Source organism: Brachionichthys hirsutus, chromosome 8, assembly GCF_040956055.1.
Source record: "Brachionichthys hirsutus isolate HB-005 chromosome 8, CSIRO-AGI_Bhir_v1, whole genome shotgun sequence".
Classification (NCBI taxonomy): Eukaryota; Metazoa; Chordata; class Actinopteri; order Lophiiformes; family Brachionichthyidae; genus Brachionichthys; species Brachionichthys hirsutus.
This window is the reverse complement of record NC_090904.1, coordinates 15,969,268-15,988,656: the sequence shown is the minus strand read 5'-3', so window position 1 is coordinate 15,988,656 and position 19,389 is coordinate 15,969,268. Positions and strand designations below refer to the sequence as shown.

At 49.0% G+C, this 19,389-nt stretch overlaps 1 protein-coding gene across 1 annotated transcript in view; it reads left to right on the top strand.

The window, feature by feature from the left end:
- chd5 (chromodomain helicase DNA binding protein 5) overlaps positions 1–11,812 on the top strand; it is a 109,745-nt gene extending 97,933 nt beyond the window's left edge. The window contains exons 37-38 of the mRNA XM_068742181.1: positions 1,343–1,466; positions 11,685–11,812. Of these exons, the coding sequence (XP_068598282.1) occupies positions 1,343–1,466; positions 11,685–11,812 (252 nt within the window). The remainder of the gene's footprint in view (positions 1–1,342; positions 1,467–11,684) is intronic.
- The last annotated feature ends 7,577 nt before the right edge of the window (positions 11,813–19,389 follow it).

Genomic DNA, 19,389 nt, shown 5'->3' with positions numbered 1-19,389 from the left:
CAGGAGAAGATACATGGACGTAGTGAGGGAGGACATGAGAGTGGCTGGTGTTGGGGAGGACGATGCAAAGGACAGGGTGAAGTGGAGAACATTGATTTGCTGTGGCGACCCCTCACGGGACAAGCCGGAAGTACAGTAGTAGTCGTAGTATTGACCGGAAAGTCGATAAAGGGACACATTCTGATAGTCTTTGGCTGGTCTAATCCGTGATGTGCAATCAAGAGATGTAAGATTTATTTATCACATTGCCATTGTGACTTGCCTGAGATAACTCCCAGTCTGATATCCTGCAAACATACTCTCGAGGCTTTTTTAGAAAGAAGAAAATGGATCTGTGTGCCAGGTTTAAATAAAGAAAAAGAGACAAGGCAAAAACACAAAGAGGACCAACTCTAAGAGTGAGAGTGGTCGGTGAGGTTGATGTGTCGACCACACAGGAATCCCTCCTTCCCAATCTTCTGCTCTAGCTACCCAGGGTCGTGGTAGACTCTGGGTAGCTAGTGTTGGTTGATTGACTGGAATACATGTGTTGCATATTTCATGCCCTCTCCAGTCTACCTGCATGGGATGCAAGGAATGAGAATGAAAGGTAGAGAAATGAGGCTGACGATGGGATTGGTGGGCTCTGTATGTATCTTTATAGTCATGGATTGTTTGGACTGTTGCTCTTCCTTACTAACTCTTGGTTGACTCACGATGGGAGCTGTAAAGTCTACTGCTCTCAGCAGTTAGTGTATTTGTACATAGCAGTTTTGAGAAAGTACAGATGACAACCTGCAACAAAGGCAAGATAAATGCTCAGTATAGCTCAGCGGTCCTCCTGGGAGCTTAACACGAGGGCACACATTCCATCTACGGTATTTGTACAGTGGATACCAGTACCCCTACAGCCCCTGGCTGCGACTCTCTCAATAAGGATTTGGACGTGGTTGGTGATTGCCAGGCAGTGGATAGTCAATAAATGAAGCTCACAATGAGAAGCATTTGTGAAAAAAGACTGTGGTTCAAAACCTTTTAAGTGTTCTATATTCATGGCCCAGCAACAATATTATTTCTTCAAAAATGTGTGTATATTCAAACTCTTTACCTCCCATGGAATCGTTTCCCCAATGGAACAAAGAAGACTCTCCCTTGCGTTGTTTGCTTTCACTGCTAAACTCCATGTTCCCGTCCTAACATGGATGTAACAAAGGATGTTTCTTCTCTTCTGCACCTGAGATATGAGACCATTTTAGCCAAGCACTGTCATGTCAGCGCTTGTCATGTTATTCACATTGTGCTTCTCCTCTGAATGAGCTACTAAAACCTGCTAAAAGTTCAAACTCTTCTGTCCATTTGTCAGCCTTTCAGTCAAGGTGGGTTTGGCTCTTCCCAGATGTTCAACAGTTTTGTTGGCGGATTCAGAGGACCAGGTGGACAGCCCATAGTCAACTACAGTCAGATGCCTCTTGGACCCTACGTGAGCGGTAAGGACCTTCATTTAGGGAGATTGTATCACAGGTGACATGAAACAGGTTGGACCAGTGGTGTGTCATGCATACCTGTCAACCAGTACGTTTTTGCCGTACAAAGTACGGTTTTTATGCATTTTAAGACGTGTACGGCGTAGAAGGAAATCTGTACGGAAAAACGCAAATTTGAAAATTACGGGTACCATCCGGTATGCACCGAATATCAAGAAACGGCAAATCAAACGAGTTCACCGCGGTAGCCTCCATTCCGTACTGTGCGCATGCATGTGCCGCCTCGGTATTTCCCATTGCATCATTCTGATCACTGAACAGAGCGAAAGCACAGTACAACGTAGTTTTAAACTTTTTTTTGGATACAATCACCAAGTCGCGATGTCCGAACCTGAATTAAAACGCCGTAAGTTAAATGGAAGAGGCAAACATCACAAAGAGTGGGAGCAAATGTCAGGACGATACGAAGGATTGATACAAGCTTCGAAGAAAGGTGTGGAATATTCAGATTGTGTTGCTGCAAAAAAGACGTGAAAATAGCTGCCTCCGGTTTCTATGATTTAAAGATGCATTTTGATACAAAGAGCCACGCCAAAAACGTAGACGTCTCAAAAACCTATCGATCAATGGATGCTCATTTTGCTCCTTTACATAATTTATTAAGCATGTACTTCATGTGTATAGAATAATATAAAGAAACAAGTGTAAATTAAAGCCGCAAGCGGCGTTGTAGGCCCTCGCCGGCCGACAGGCCGTTGAGCTGACCCGCCGACGCACGCCGCTTTTGTCCTGAGTGTTTAGATTTGAGCTGCATTAGTAGCTCACAGTTTAGTCAAATCGTTATTTGGATTATATGGCCATCTGCCGTCAGGAGTTTTTAAGTTTCAATCCAATATGGCCGCCTTCCTGTGTGTCTGGGGGCGTGGCGATAATATATTTTTTTTTGCCCTGACATGACGCATGTCTGTACCGAATTTCGTGGCTGTCCGACAAAGTTGGCGTCGGACCCCTCCCCATAGGAGGGGTTGCCATCGCCATGGCAACAGCGTAAAAACAACAACATGGTTACGATTGCGTTTTTTGATCGGGACCACATGAGGGACTTTTCTGGTAAGTTTCAATCATTTCTGGCAAAGTATTTTTTTAATTCCCATTCAATTTTTGTTATCGTTCTCTAGGGGGCGCTGTAAGGCTGATTGTCAAAGTTTCACTTTTAAAATGTCCAGGTAGGAAGGGTCAATAAGTGTTTAAAATTTGGTTTGGATTGGAGTGTGTGTGTGTGCAAACGCTGACTCAGCAGTTTTTAAAATTCAATCCAATATGGCCGCCTTCCTGTGTGTTTGGGGGCGTGGCCATAATATTTTATTTTTTTTGCCCTGACTTGACGCATGTGTGTACCAAATTTCGTGGCTGTCCGACAAAGTTGGCGTCGGACCCCCCATAGGCACAATGCATTGTGATTTTTGTAGGTGGCGCTAGCGCGCCACTTTTTCATGCCCAATTTCGAAACACATAAAATAATTAATTTTTCGCCGGTTCTGAGCTTGGTTCAAAGTTTGGTGAGTTTTCGAGCACGTTCAATTTGCCGTTTAAACAGCAGAATAAAGAAGAATAAAGAAAAAAGAAGAATAAAGAATTTTTGCAAAAACAATATAACCTTTTTTCGCTGCGCTCGTCAACCATCGGAAGACAGTTACAAACACAGTTGACTCGCTGCGCTCGTCAACTGTGTTTGTCGATGTCTGTGTGTGTGCGTGTGTGTTGTTGAGTGTCGGTGTGTGTGTGCGTGGGTGTGTTGGTCGTCCTCAACAGCATGGCAAAGTTGGATGCCGAGGGTTGACGAGCTGCGCTCGTCAACTTGTCGTCTTCTGCGTTGCAAAAGCAATAGCCCCTTACGCCTAGGATAGGCGCTCGGGCCTAATAAAGAATTTTTGCAAAAACAATATAACTTTTTTTCTGAGTGTGCGATTTCTACACAAAATACATTTTCGGAATGGTCTCGACGAGGGCTACGCGTCTGTGGGGGCACACAGACACACACAAACACGAGTTGACTCGCTGCGCTCGTCAACTCGTGTTTGTGTGTGTTGTTTAGTGTCGGGGTGTGTGTGTGTGCTGTTGAGTGTCGTGGGTGTGGGCGTGGGTGTGTTGGTCGCCCGATGGTTGACTCGCTGCGCTCGTCAACCCTCGTCAACTTGTCGTCTTCTGCGTTGCAAAAGCAATAGCCCCTTACGCCTAGGATAGGCGCTCGGGCCTAAATATCAAATGATAAACTGTATCCTAATTAATAATGTCCAACTATGTACGTAAATAAACGCATTTTAAAAAAAATATATGGTGTACGATTATTTTGTATTTTGTAAGGAAAAATACAACGGTTTGTAAGGCCATGGAGCCTTGGAGGTTGATAGGTATGGTCATGCAAGCATGGATGATAGCAATTAAATACTTTAACTAGAAAAGTACTCGGAGAGCGCATACCTCCACTGAGCACCTCAGTCTACCTATATTGTGATGCAGTTCAATTAGTGTGCACGAGACGCCCCCTCTAATCATGCTGGTAGAGAGCATTTTGGTCATGTTCTACATTGCTCCTTTTCTATTTTCATAGCGACAACCATCATTGTGCGTGTAGGACATTAAGCTGGAGCTGAAAAAAAGATTGAAAGACTTAGAATGGCTGCAAGGTATCATAATGATGAGGTCCACTCAGTCCTGGTGACAGGAACCGGGTTCCTAAATGAGAACAGAAATAAGGTGAGCAATACAGTAGAAATTACCGTGATGCGGTGGCTTTTGCTGGCAGGCAGAATATTTATCGTTAATGATTTAATGCAGTGCTTCTCAATTATCTTCTGTTACGCCCCCCTAGGAAGAAAAAAACTTTTCGCGCCCCCCCTGTTATGGACCGATGCGAGGGGACCCCAAGGAACAGAGGACAGAGACGGTGCAAACGTGACTTGATGTTTTACTGATAAATGTTCATCAGAAGAGTCACGGGTTACGGGGTGGCCGGAGCCCAACGAAAATATCTAGTTAACAAAAAGACAAAGCCAAAAGAACAAACCAAAAAGCAAGCTCAAATACAAATCTTTAACAAACGGAAAACGCGACGCACGACCTGGGCGCACAGATCAGCTGCGGTCGGCGAGGGCGAGGCGGATCCCAGGGACGGGGAGCGGCAGAAGGACGTTCTGCACACAGAGACGTGATCTATGCAAAATAGCCCGACTGGGAACGGCGGGCGGAGCAGGGCTTATGAAGGCCGGTGGTAATCTGCCTCAGGTGTGTCCGGGGTGACCGCAGCCAATCCGTACGCCGCAGGTCCTGGAGTGAGAGGCAGAAACAGGTGTGCGTCATAAGGCACATTAACCAGTGCAGCCACATGACCCTCACAGTACCCCCCCCCCCCTCAACGGACGCCACCCGGCGGCCTACCAGGCTTGTCTGGGAAGTCCCGATAAAAGTCACCCAACAGTCCGGGGTTGAGAATCAAGGACGGGGCGACCCATGAACGCTCCTCAGGGCCATACCCTTCCCAGTCCACGAGGTACTGGAAACCCCGACCCCGCCGGCGAACGTCCAGCAACCGCCGGACGGTATAAGCCGGATGGCCGTCGACGAGACGTGGGAGCGGAGGGGGTCAGCCGGGGGGGCATAAATCGCTGGAGGCAACCGGCTTCAGCAAGGAGACATGGAAAACAGGATGCACATTCAGCGCGGGCGGCAGCTTGAGGCGGACGGCGCTGGGGTTGATGACGCGCTCCACCTCGTAGGGGCCGATGTAGCGTGGGGTTAGCTTCCTGCTGACCGCCTGCAGCGGGAGATCCTTGGAGGAGAGCCAGACCTTCTGGCCCGGTTGATACTGGGGAGCCGGAGCGCGACGACGATCCGCCAACCGCCGGTTCCGGGCCGCGGTGCGGGTCAGGGCCTCCCTGGTGTCCCGCCAGACCCGGTGGGCCCGCTGCAAGTGGTCCTGGACGGAAGGACCCGCCACCTCACCCTCCTGGGCCGGGAACAGGGGCGGTTGGAACCCCAACGACGCCTCGAACGGCGACACCCCCGTAGCAGAGCTCACCAGCGAATTGTGAGCGTACTCCACCCAGGGCAGCTGGGCGGCCCAGGACGAAGGTTGTTGGTAGCAGACGCAGCGGAGAACCGCCTCAAGGTCCTGGTTCGCCCTCTCCGTCTGGCCATTAGACTGGGGATGGTACCCCGACGTCAGGCTGACCACAGCACCCAGCTCACGGCAGAACGCCTTCCAGACCTAGGAGATGAACTGGGGGCCCCGGTCTGACACAATGTCCAGGGGGATACCATGGATCCGGAATATGTTCTGCGTGATGAGCTGCGCAGTCTCCAAGGCAGACGGAAGCTTGGGCAGGGGAACAAAGTGGACTGCCTTGGAGAACCGGTCCACAACAGTCAAAATGACAGTGTTACCCCCGGAGGGGGGAAGGCCGGTGACAAAATCTAAGGCTATGTGGGACCAGGGGCGTCCGGGTACGGGCAGCGGTCGGAGAAGTCCAGAAGGCAACCGATGAGATGCCTTGCTGCGGGCACAAACCGTGCATGCGGAGACGAAGGCCCAGGTGTCAGTGACGATGGATGGCCACCAAAAGCTCCGGCGTAGCAGCGCCAGCATGCGGTTGACTCCCGGATGGCAGGCTACCCTGGAAGCATGTCCCCACTGTAGCACCTCCGGACGAGCTGCTGGTGGGACGAACGTCCGATCGGGGGGGCAGTTGTCTGGCACCGGTCGATCACCCTGGGCCTCCTGGATGGTCCGCTCCACCTCCCAGCGAGCGGCGCCCACCACACAAGACGGGGGAACGATGGCTTCCTCCACCCCTTCCTCCGTCGTGGGGGCGAATTGCCGGGAAAGCGCATCCGGCTTGGTATTTGTGGAACCAGGGCGGTAGGTGAGTGTGTACTGGAACCGTCCCAGGAACAATGCCCACTGAGCCTGGCGGGAGTTGTGGCGGCGCGCCGAGCGGAGGTAGGACAGGTTCTTGTGGTCCGTCCACACCACAAAAGGTTGTGCCGCGCCCTCCAACCAGTGCCTCCATTCCTGGAGCGCCAGAACCACAGCCAGCAGCTCCCGGTTGCCCACGTCATAGTTCCGTTCTGCAGGCAATAGGCGTCGGGAGAAAAACGCACAGGGATGCACTTTGGAATCCTTCGGGTTCCATTGTGAGAGCACGGCCCCCACCCCGGTGTCAGAAGCATCCACCTCTACGATAAACTGAAGGGCCGGGTCAGGGTGAATAAGCACGGGGGCTGATGTGAACAGGGCCTTCAAACGGCTAAACGCGGCGGCGGCTGCAGTGGACCACTCAAACGGTGTCTTAACGGATGTGAGCCAAGTCAACGGGGAGGCGACCTTACTGTAGTCCCTGATGAAATGGCGATAGAAATTTGCGAAACCAAGGAACCATTGCAGCTGCTTGTGGGAGTCAGGGACCGGCCACTCTGCCACAGCTCGGATCTGCCTTGATCTGTCCCTGTTCCACCACAAAACCCAAAAACTGTACGGAAGCAGTGTGGAACTCACACTTCTCGGCCTTGATAAAAAGCTTATCTTCTAGCAGCCGTTGGATGACTAACTTCACCTGCTGGACGTGTTCGTCCAGGTTGCGGGAGAAGACCAGAATGTCGTCGACGTACACAAAAACAAACCGATTTAGCATATCCCTCAACACGTCGTTCACTAAGGCTTGAAAAACCGCCGGTGCGTTGTTGAGCCCGAACGGCATAACCAAATACTCGAAGTGACCGAGAGGTGTGTTAAAAGCTGTCTTCCACTCGTCCCCCTCGCGGACACGGACGAGGTGGTAAGCATTTCGGAGGTCTAGCTTGGTGAAAATGGTGGCCTGACTAAGTGACCCGAACACTGAGTCTATGAGAGGAAGGGGGTATTTTGTTGCGCACGGTGTTAGCGTTGAGGCCACGGTAATCAATACAGGGGCGCAAGCTCTTGTCCTTTTTCTCGACGAAGAAAACCCCCACCCCGACCGGAGAGGAGGACGGGCGGATGATGCCTGCTGCCATGGAGTCGGTTATGTATGTCTCCATGGCCTCCCTCTCTGGCTTGGAGATATTAAACAGCCTCTGTGAAGGGAGAGGTGAGCCCGGGAGCAGATTGATAGCACAATCATAGGGTCGGTGAGGCGGCAGTTCCAGAGCGCGGGTCTTGCTAAAGGCCTCACGGAGGACATGATACACCGTCGGAACATTGGATAGATCGGACGGTGGCGGAGTGGACGGAGGGGTGCAACCGGAGTGAGGGATAGCTGACCGGAGACAGTGCGAGTGGCAATAAACGCTCCAATTGGCTACCGACCTGGTGGACCAGTCTATGTGGGGATTGCGCAATTGTAACCAGGGGAGTCCGAGCACCAACGGAGCAGAGGGTGACGAGAAAACATAAAAAGAACGGACCTCAATGTGGTTTCCTGACAACTGGAGGGTGACAGGGGCCGTGCGGTGTGTGACCTTGGACAGGCGCTTCCCATCCAACGCCAAGACGTCCATGGAACTAGCAAGTGTCACTAGAGGGATCCCGGCTTGGGTACAGAGTTCAGAGTCAATAAAGTTATCGTCTGACCCGCTGTCGACCAGAACGTGCACCGGAACAGAATCCTGCAGAAAACGGATCGTACCTCGAATCGTAACTCCGCTGACTGTGTGGAGGGAGGACGCTGCCCGGTTCAGAAGGGCTCGTCCCACAGCTGGTGGAGTGGCGCTTCTGGGCCGTATGGGGCAGGAGGCGAGGTAGTGACCCTGTTCACCACAGTAGAGGCACAGGTGCTGCTGAAGGCGACGCTGACGCTCCACCCTGGAGAGGCTGGTTCTCCCCAGCTGCATTGGCTCCTCACCAACGCCGGGAGAAGGAGTGGCAGCAGCCGGTTCCGGGGGGAATGAAGGCACCCAAGTCGGGCCTCCGTAATGGCCGGGGGCCCATGGATCCACGGACTGCCCGGGTCTCAGCGCGCTTGCGGCGTCTCTTTCTGAGGCGGTCATCGAGACGGATAGCGAATGCCACCAGTTCCTCCAGTGACCTGGTCTCGTCCCGTGCCGCCAACTCGTCTCTGACATCTTCATTTTGGCACCTTAAAAAAACCGACTGGAGTGCAGTCTGTCCCCACCCGCTCTCCGCCGCTGTAATACGGAAGTCTACCGAAAAATGGGCGACGGAGGCGGAGCCCTGTCGAAGGGAAAGGAGGCGGCTGCCGGCTTCCCTGCTACAGATGCGGTGGTCAAATACCCTCCGCATTTCAGCCACAAATAACGGGTATGAGTCAAGGGTGGCTGCACCGCTGGAATGGGCGGCGAGCGCCCAGGCGGCGGCCAGCCCAGAGAGGAGACTAATTACAAATGCTATCTTGGCGCTATGGGCGCGGTAAGTCGCTGGCTGGTGGTCAAAAACTAAGGAGCACTGCAGCAGGAACGGCGCGCACTTCCCCGGTTCCCCTGCGTACCTCTCCGGCGTGGGGATATGCGGCTCGCGAGGGAACACGGGAGGAGGCATCCCCACTGCGGCCCCGGCAACGCGTTTGACTCGGCCGTCTATTTGCGCTACGGTGGAGTTGAGCTGGTCTAGGGCGTCAGCGAGGCTCCTGAGGGAGACCCTGGCTAGAAAGGGCCTGACGTATCCGTTCTGTCTCTGCGGGGTCCATGTTACTGTGGTCGGACTATTACTGTTATGGACCGATGCGAGGGGACCCCAAGGAACAGAGGACAGAGACGGTGCAAACGTGACTTGATGTTTTACTGATAAATGTTCATCAGAAGAGTCACTATCCCGGAGCTGCGCACGGGTTACGGGGTGGCTGGAGCCCAACGAAAATATCTAGTTTCACAAAAAGACACAGCCAAAAGAACAAACCAAAAAGCAAGCTCAAATACAAATCGTTAACAAACGGAAAACGCGACGCACGACCTGGGCGCACAGATCAGCTGCGGTCGGCGAGGGCGAGGCGGATCCCAGGGACGGGGAGCGGCAGAAGGACGTTCTGTACGCAGAGACGTGATCTATGCAAAATAGTCCCACTGGGAACAACGGGCGAAGCAGGCCTTATGAAGGCTGGTGGTAATCTGCCTCAGGTGTGTCATCAATAAACATCAACATCAATAAATAATAATGCATTAAAATTGATCAGCAACATTAACTCAGGAGCACAAAATATAAAACACTTTAACCTACAAAACCAAAATGAAAAAAGAATTGTGCTGATTTTCTTTTAGCAAAATGAGGAAGCTAGGTCTTTCTTCTTCTCCCACCGTTGTCACGGTGAAGCCAAGCGCTACGTACGCTACGTACGCTACGTCATATTTCCTCGTCTTGGCTTTCGACTGACCTTCCTTTGTTTTATCATCTCCGCCTCTGTTAAATATTTCTCCGCGCTGTCTCTTGAGGGTTTGTTTACAACCGATCTTCTTCTGCTAATACTCCCTGTGCGCACTCTGACAATCAGGGCGCCACTGCCAACTACTGGAGTGGATGTGCAATTACACTTTAATCTCGCAAGGGAAGAAAAGCATTTTCTCCGCGGTCACAGGCGCCCCCCCTGACATCGCACCGCGCCCCCCTAGGGGGTTGCGCCCCACCATTTGAGAACCACTGATTTAATGAAAGGAGACCATGTTTCTATACAATATGTCAATAGATTTTTTGGAAGCAGAGATTTTCTCCATTGATATGTGTTCTATGAGGAGGTTCAACCAATGGTTGATGTTTAAAGACCGTTTATTCTTCCAGTTAACGAGGATTGTTTCCTTGGCCATTTTAAATGCATTTTCACAGATTTGTGTCCAAAAGTCATGATCTAAGGTTAGTGACAGATCCGTCTCCCATTTTGAGATGGGAAGAAATATCGTATCTGTGCTTGAGAGGAGTTTATAAATCTTAGAGTGATTATTTTTATCTGCCGGGGAAACTGTGCGTCTCTGTGTCTGCGCTCTCTTCACCGTCAGGGTGACGAGGAAGCTGAGCCGAAAGGAGAAGCTCTCCATTTACCGGTCCGTTCCTACCCTCACCTGCCGGTCGATCTCCGTTCCTACCCTCACCTGCCGGTCGATCTCCGTTCCTACCCTCACCTGTCGGTCGATCTCCGTTCCTACCCTCACCTGCCGGTCGATCTCCGTTCCTACCCTCACCTGCCGGTCGATCTCCGTTCCTACCCTCACCTGTCGGTCGATCTCCGTTCCTACCCTCACCTGCCGGTCGATCTCCGTTCCTACCCTCACCTGCCGGTCGATCTCCGTTCCTACCCTCACCTGCCGGTCGATCTCCGTTCCTACCCTCACCTGTGGTAACGAGCTTTGGGTAGTGACCGAAAGAACAAGATGGCGGGTACAAGCGGCTGAAATGAGCTTCCTCCGTGGGGGGGCTGGGCTCTTCCTTAGAAACAGGGTGAGCTCTGTCATCCGCGAGGAGCGCGGTGTCGAGCCTCTGCTGAGAGCATTGAGCTGAGGTGGGTTGTCATCTTATTTAGGCGTCTGGGGGGGGCGCCCCCATGGATGGATGGAGGATTCTTTCAATGAACGTGTGTGTGCGTGGGTTCATTGGCAGCTCGGCAGTTCGAGCTGAAACCACACGCCGTATTAGTTCAGATCTATTTGTCTCCGCACGTTCAGCTCTCCCTCTGTCTCCTGCAGGAGTCGGCGTGTGTGGTGACACATGGCGGGATTTAGGCCGACCCCCGGGTTGATCGGCGGTTGTTGACCCGCTTCGGTAGCGCTAGACTCTTCAGCTCCAGCTCCGTGATTTCACCGTGGTCGTTGATGATGATCATTTTGAATAACAGAAACAGAAACAGCTGCAGAAAAAAAACTTCTTCTGTTTTTTTTCTGCTCCTGTTAGCTCTATTCCTCGATCACTCTCTTTCCCTCCCTTTGTTTCGCTCTCGCTCTCTCTCTCTCTCCCTCTCTCTCTATCAACCCAGCCAGTCAGACAGATGGCCGTCCACCATGAGCCTAGGTTCTGTCCAAGGTTTCTGCCCGTTAAAGGGAAGTTTTTTCTTGCCTCCGTCTCCAAAGTTCTTGCTCTTGTGGGTCAAGTTGGGTTCTGTCTTTCCCTGCTAATCCTGTAAAGTGCCTTGAGATGACTTCCTGTTCTGATCTGGTGCTACAGAAATAAAACTGAATTGAATTGAATATATTATGTTGACTCGCTTTGCAAAACTGAACAACTGAATAGGACTTATCTCTCCTCCGTAGTGTCTACAAATGGGCCTCCGCCACCTACAAGCCATTTGGACAAGAAGTCACTCGACTCCTTGAGAGACATGGCCACACCTGACCTCAAATCAGGCAAACCCGGTGATGTCATCTGTATTGAGGACTAGACTATCTCTGACCTGACCTGAGGACAGAAACTCCCCTGTATGGATGACAACTGCCCCATTTCTTCTCCCACATCCTCCTCCTGCTCCTGCTCATACCTGATTACAGTCAGTTCTCTGACTCCTGATAAGGCCATTCAACTTTTGATTATTGCAGTATCTATTTTAACATTTGCACTTTTAGCTCTCAAGTATTCCATAGGAGTATTTTAGCAAACATTTGCTTCTGTTAAGTTGTCCTGGAGAGCTGAGTACAAGGAGGGACGATAAATCAGCCTTTCTGAAAGCCGCATTAAAAGTGAAACCGAAGCGAGTTGGTGTGACGGAGTTTGTGATGCTCTCAGCAGGGCATTTGCAAATGTGCATTGTTTTTACTAGCAGCCACAACGGTTTCATTCTGTTGTTTTTCCCCCATCTGCCTAGTCACTGTGACTGTGTTCCCTGTGAAGAGGAATTAAAGATGTCTTTAGTCATATTTTGACTTTAAATGATGTTTGGTCATTCATATGGTAACCAGCGGATCAGTTATTTATTTAAAAGCATCGAAACTATTATCGTGTATGCAGTAGCTGGACTAAGTCTGCCTGAACCCCTTAAGACTGCCACCTGCTGGCAACTTGGAGAAAATACTCTTATTTTACCTCACATAGGTCGAACTGTACTGAAAATATGTAGTGGAATCAGGAGCCTGTCTCGGATGAAGATCAAGCAGAGAAGAACAAGATGCAGGCAGGATTTTTAACACATTTCAGAGAACTATTTCTGTGTATGGTAGAATATTTGTGATTCTTATGATATTTGAATGTTGGTAGCGGCTTTAGAGTTTAACCCTGGGGCCATAAGCAGTGACACTGCACTATAAATAGGGACTTGTCAGGTCGAAATCCACACCGAGGCCTGTGATGTTCAGGCCTAACCGTCAGTGACTTTCTTTTTTCAACTTCCATACACCCAAGGGACGTTCCCTGTTCCTTTTCAATGTTAGAACTGAGAAAGAACAAATGTACTTATGGCACAATGTTACCATAAGTCTACTATTGTTCCATTTTTTTAGCCTGTCAATTTCCTTCAGAATTGAAAACGGGAACCAATTGAATTAAATTTGAATGTATTTCTCTGGTTATTCAGTTCAGTTCTGAGCTTTATTGTTCCTCGAGGGGAAATGTTATTTGCAGCAGAGGTCAATACCAACACTAATAATTGATCAGCTCATTAATGTATTCTAAAGATGTTGCACAGCGCTGCTCTTCAGATAGTTTCCACAGTTATCACTGAGGCTGTCTCGCTGACAGTTTACTGACCTGCTGTGAGAACTTTAGCATGGATTAGCTCAATATCTTGTCCACTGAATGAAACAGGCATCGCTTGAATGTTTGGACTCAAAATGTAGATTGTTATTGACATTACTGTAACAGCAACTCTTATTTGACAGCGATGGGATGATGATTGGTTGGACTGACCTCAGTTAAAGAGGCAGTGTGTGTATTTTCTTATCCTACTTTTGCCATTTGGGATGGTTCTTCTGTGGTGCTCTTTTCCAAATCTTGCTTGTGTCTCCTTACCCCTTCATTTATCATTTAGCAGATGTCTGCTTTAACCGACATTTTCATCAAACAAATCTTGAACTGCATCTGCTGTGTTATTCAGGGCTGTTTTGTTGTGTCTCTGTTGATGCCATCGCTTGACCATGACTTGTATTAGGTTGTCTGACAGATAAGAACCTTATAAACTTGTAAATACTTGAAGGACTATTCAGAGAATCCATCATCTCATGCAGATTTATGTATCTGGATGATGTTGCCATAGAACTGCAGTTTTTTCTTTCTCCCTCTGGAGTGATGAAAACAAGATGACGTCAAAAACACAATACTGAAATGAAATGCAATCAAACTGAAGTCAGTATGAATGTAATATCTGTTGGTTAAAAAGGCTTCAGTCTAATAGTATTCATATTTTAACAATGTATGTACATGCTTATTAATATGGCTTCAAAAGCTGTCAAAAGAGCCGGATTAAAGGCACCATCGTTGCAGCATGTGAAGCGTGTTACATGACGGTTCACTTTTTGGAGGTGAATGATCCAAGCAGTGTTATGGTTCAGATATTTGTGTTGTATAGCAACTGAATGAACAAGTGAATTGACATTTTTTATTTGTATTTTGTGTATTTGTTCAATGTATTTTAATAAATCTTCTGTACAACAGTGATATTCTGTTATTCTTATTTCGGAACCAGCCGTGAAGTTGAAAGCAAGTTGAGGAGGACCTCAGTTTTAATTGACATTACTCTTTCTTGACTTGAGTTCACATTACTTTATGTTCATAGTGCTGAAAATATGATCCAAGGTAAAGAAAAAATGCAAACTCAGGTAATTCATGGCGTCGCTGCAGTGACGTGCAGTCAGGGGAGGCAAGTGAGGCACAGCCTCGCCTGTCTTCATATAACAATCATGTATTTGTATTATTAAAAATAATATAATATATAATATAACATCAGTGATATATATTTTATATATTTTATGATTTTTTTATATTTAATAATACAATTAGTGCATCACGTATTCTTGTGCTCAGCGGCATTAAAATACTGCAGAATGAGGCCATGTGTAATACCGCCTCCAGCCCATAGGAGACCAGTGAGTGATTCAGCGCACTCATCAGCTGATCCGCTCGTTCGAGATGGGCTTGTAAACACGGAAGCGCTGGCTGTCTGGATGTCTGGACGTGAAGCAAGAACCCGTGTTTTCTGCTTTTCCTGCCTTATTTTCTCAACTTTCTTGGGATCAGTAGCCACACCGTGCTCGGACACAATGTGTCCCAGATAGGAAACTTGGCGGCGAAACAGGCAGCATTTGGCTGGTTTAAGTTTGAGGTTTGCCTGTTTAAGCCTCTGGAAAACTTGGCCCAGTTGTTGCAGCATCTCAAGCCCATCCTTGGCCAGCACGATGATGTCGTCCAAGTAGACGAGGCAGGTCTCCCACTGCATGCCAGTCAGAATGCAGTCCATAAGACGTTGGAACGTCGCCGGCGCATTGCATAAGCCGAACGGCATGACATAAACCGAACGGCATGACATTCCATTCAAATAGTCCACTTTGCGTGCAAAAGGCAGCTGCACGACGAGCTCGTGGCATCAGCTCTACTTGCCAACCACCGGAGGCCAGGTCCAAGGTGCTGGACCATTTGGCGTTGGCGAGAGTGTCCAGTGTGTCTTGGATACGGGGCAGCGGGTACGCGTCGGTGATGGTGCGTTTGTTGAGTGCCCTGTAATCAACACAAAGGCGGTAAGTTCCATCTTTCTTACGCACCATCACGATCGGCGAGGCCCAGCTGCTGTGGCTGCGGGTGGCGATGTCGTTCTGCAGGCCCTCACAGATCTGCTGGTCGGCGTGCTGCTGCTTTTCTCCAGCCATCCGACGCGGGGGCTGCTTCACTGGAGGTCCAGGCCGGGTGATAATGTCGTGCTGCACAAGACTGGTCTGGCCCAGATCACCAGCTCCCTTAGAAAAGACACTTTCATAGGCACATAGCAGGTTAGACAGTTCCAGTTTTTCATGGGTATCAAGTTCTGCGGAACTCTGAGCATAGAGCTCCTGGAGGTGCTGGGGAACTGCAGGGGAACCAGCTGTAAAGTCCGCTGCAGCAGGTTCACTGGATGGGAGCAGAACTTCGGCTGGCTGAAGGAGGCCTGCAATGGCGCCTTCTCTTATAGTGACAGCTTTGTTACCAGGGTTGAAAAGGCGTAGCGGGACAATGCTGGAGTGCTGAGCGTTGACCAGAACTCTTGCAATGAGGACTTTGTGCTTCTCCACAAAGCCTTTTGTGGGGCTGAGCATCATATCTCCGTGCGATGTTTAGGTTTGCACAGTTCCTTTGACTAAGTACTCTTGTCCAGGTTCAACTGTGACCGTTCTGGCTAGTCTCACAGCTCGCGACTTTGGGGCAGTCTCTGGGTGAAAGTAAGGCACTTCTTCCCCAAACAGAACGATACGATCCCTGCCAAAATCAAGGCGGGCCTCAGCTTGGGTCAGGAATGGGTGGCCAAGAAGTACTTCATTGCTCGCTATGTCTGCAACAAGGAAGTCCACTTCAAATTGACGGTTGTGAATATTGACAGGTATTTTGGCCTCGCCAAGCACCGGCACGTCTCCAGGGCCCACCCCAAGCAAAGTCTCAACCCTGGATGACAGAAGCGGGGGTCTCATGTCCTGATGAACGGCATTATAATAGTGAAGGGGCAGTACACTCCTCCGCGCTCCACTGTCCAAGACTGCGCACACCTCTAGCCCACATATGCTCAGGTGGATGCTCATTTCACGGTTCTGGCCTTTAAGGTGGAGCACAGTGGAGCCTCCTGGGGGGGTGCTCGGCACAAAAGTCTTTGCATTTCTCAGAGGGGACAAGCACTGGCTTTGCTTATGACCCCAACGATTACAGTTATGGCAGCGGATATCATCCCTTTTAAAGTTCTTTTGATGCTTTGGCGTCTTTGTAAACGTGGACGGAACGAAGCTGCTGGGTAAGTGGCGGGCTGCAGGTGTAGCACTGGTTACTGTCTCTTTCTCATCACTTTCTCTGACAACAGCTGTGCGGGACCTCTGAGCAGTGAGGTTGCGGGCGGGCTGCATGGCGCTAGTGACGTAGAATGCAGCTCTCTTTGTGGTTTCATGACGGTGGGCTATCTCATAAGCTCTGGCTAGCGTAGCTGGACGTTTTTCCAACAGTCTTTGGACAAGCTCTGCATCGCCCAGGCCATTCGTGAATACTTCAACAGCTATAGCATCTTGTTCGGCCTCAGACCAATCACCATAAGCCACAGCTACTTTCCCATAAATATCGTCTCTGAACACATGAAGGGCATCACCCGATTTACTTAGGCGTCACCTAAATTTCAGCTGAATGGCCATTGTCTTTATTGACCAGTGATTCGTCTCGGCGCAGCCCTCAAACCTGTGCAGAAACTCTCTCCATGGCGTGCTGCCGTCATACTGGCCAGGATGGAGAGTGGGAACTCTCTCTCTGGGGTCGTAGTCCTCATCACTGTCTGATGGAGGAGACTGATGGGGTACGTAGCAACTTTTATGTGGGGATAAATCATGGGACTGGCTCGATGGGGAATGTCCATGTTTAACCCTCTCTTCTGGGTATATCAGGGGGAGCGTGCTAGCATCTGGCTTGGAGGTAGCTGGTGTGCTATGCACAAAACTTCCCATGTGGGCACTGGCAAAGGGGTTTGTGTCGACATAAGGCACGTTTAATGACACATTTGGAGCAGGATATTGACGCAGACACATCTCACAACAATGGGGAAAAAGAGTTTTTCAGAATATGGGGTCTGCGTTCTGCCGGTCCGCGCTCTACGCCATTTTCCCTGCATAAAGTTTATTTTTGGTGGTAATGTTCTGGTGTAAATGGGCAAAAACGTTTTAGTGTGTGGTAAACACTTTGAACAAGACGCTTTATGGAGCGGGAGATTGAGATGTGCGCTGATTGTACTTAAAGTATTTATGGCAGATTTAAACTTTTCAATCAACAGATGAGTAATAGTATTGATTCATGAATTGATAAAACCTTTCCTCGGGCATGCTTACAGACACACGCAGGGCCGTGTTGATCGTCTGCCCCTGCAGCTTGCTCTGACAGAGAAGCTGCATCAACTAAAACCAGTTGCAACGAGAGCAAATTGCAGAAACTCCGTTTGTGATGATGTCTCTCTTGTCTCTGATCTGATTGCTGTGTCTCTTTTAGCAACTGAACTTGGAGCAGGGGTCAGTGGTCCTTTGTGAGACCCTTATTGAAACTGTGTATGGTGAGCGGGGACAAGTCCTGAAGTCGAAGGAGACAAAGGTGATGATGTACTCATCTGTGCCAACAAAAATGTCAAGTAAGCTTCTCCTGGGCGTGCACATCGCTAGCGACCTGGCGTGGAGGACCAACTCAGCCGCCTTAGTGAAGAAGGCCCGGACTATTTTCCCCCCTCCCATCTGGGAGGAGGCTGCGCAGCATCAGGGCCAGAACCACCAGGTTCAAAAACAGTTTCTTCCCTGATGCTGTGAGAGTTATAAACAGTGGATAACTCGGAGGCCAAATTCAGTTCTTCCTTGTTGGACTAATTCTGTTACATTGGATGCTGCTACTGGGGATCGTGCAATCACTTTTGTCACTTTTGCGTATATATTTAGTTTTACGTTGAATGTGTGTCTGTTTTTTGGTGACTGTTTGTTGTGCGCCTCGAGCTGGGACCTGAGTGCTGTTTTTCGTTCTGCATGAGAGTGTCTGAATGACAATAAACATTTCTTGATTCTTGATTCTTGATTCTTCTCACAAGTAAAGCTTAAGGAATTTGCATTCAGAAATGATAAATTCTTTGACAATGCTTTCCTAAATTAGTTATAGCTGCCACAGGGCTTGACTGTGGTGCCCCAGGTTTTGTAAGAATATTTTGGCAAACTCCATAGGAACGAGAAACAAATGCTAGGGGTCTTGAAAACTATCTGGAATTGCAGGAGCCTTATCGCCTTTAAACAAATGGTAAAATGCCTAACCACGGCTGCAGAAGCTCTAAATGTCTGACATAAACACTATTCTTGGGTTCTCTCCCATTTTTATTATGTGACAGCGCCATTGATCATATCTCCCTCTCACTTGCTTTCTTCCTTTTTCTCTGGTCGTAAATGGGAAAGGGATTTTGTATATTTTGCAAAGCTGCTGTCAGAGTTATCACTGAAAACTCTCTTCTGCAGCATTCAAAGTAATTATCACCCTCATTCAACTCAAGTGTCCCGAAGTTGACTTTGTCTGCCCTCCAAGATCTTCACAAATGGATCACAATGTTGATTGCCTGCATGATTACAGGAATACATGAATACCAATGAACTCGTCCTCACAGCCAGGGATAGAGTGATCATCCTGGTTTTTATTTCCAGATCAAGTCCAAGTCTTCTGTGTGACATTTCAAAGGGTCTTCTCTTAAGGAGTGCTGTTAGTGGGACGTTTATCTTTGCTAATTTATTTTCTCCCTATATTTTCTTTAGGGTGGGGGGGGCAGTTATTAGCACCTGGTCCCTGTCGGCCCCAAGTACATCATGAAGTGGAGCACCCCGCTTCTGCGGGTGCAAGTAGTAGAGTTGGGGCAGGGGGGTTTTCTCACCATTTGAATCAAATTTTAATATCAGCCTTATACGAGCGGCGTTAGGTTCATCATCATCATCATACTTTGATTTAGCGAAGCTAATCTGTTTCTATTCACAATGTCCCGCAGAGGGCTGGAGATGCATCTGTGCCGCTTGTCACTCTGATTGAGGATGTTTTTCTAAGGAGGGGAGTCATTGTTTTATCTCTCTAAGATAAAACAACCCCCCCAACAATCTCATTTCATTCTCTGATAGACCATCTAGAGGGGAGCTATCAATCTGAAGAGATTCTTCCTACTCTTTTTACATTGTATTAAGATTTTTGACAGCAACAGAGCATTTGGTACCAATATTATAATCCACATAATACAGTCATACAAGTAAGACATAATAAAAATACATTAACATTTTTAGATGCAGTTTTCCTATATGATGAGAGAAAAGCTAA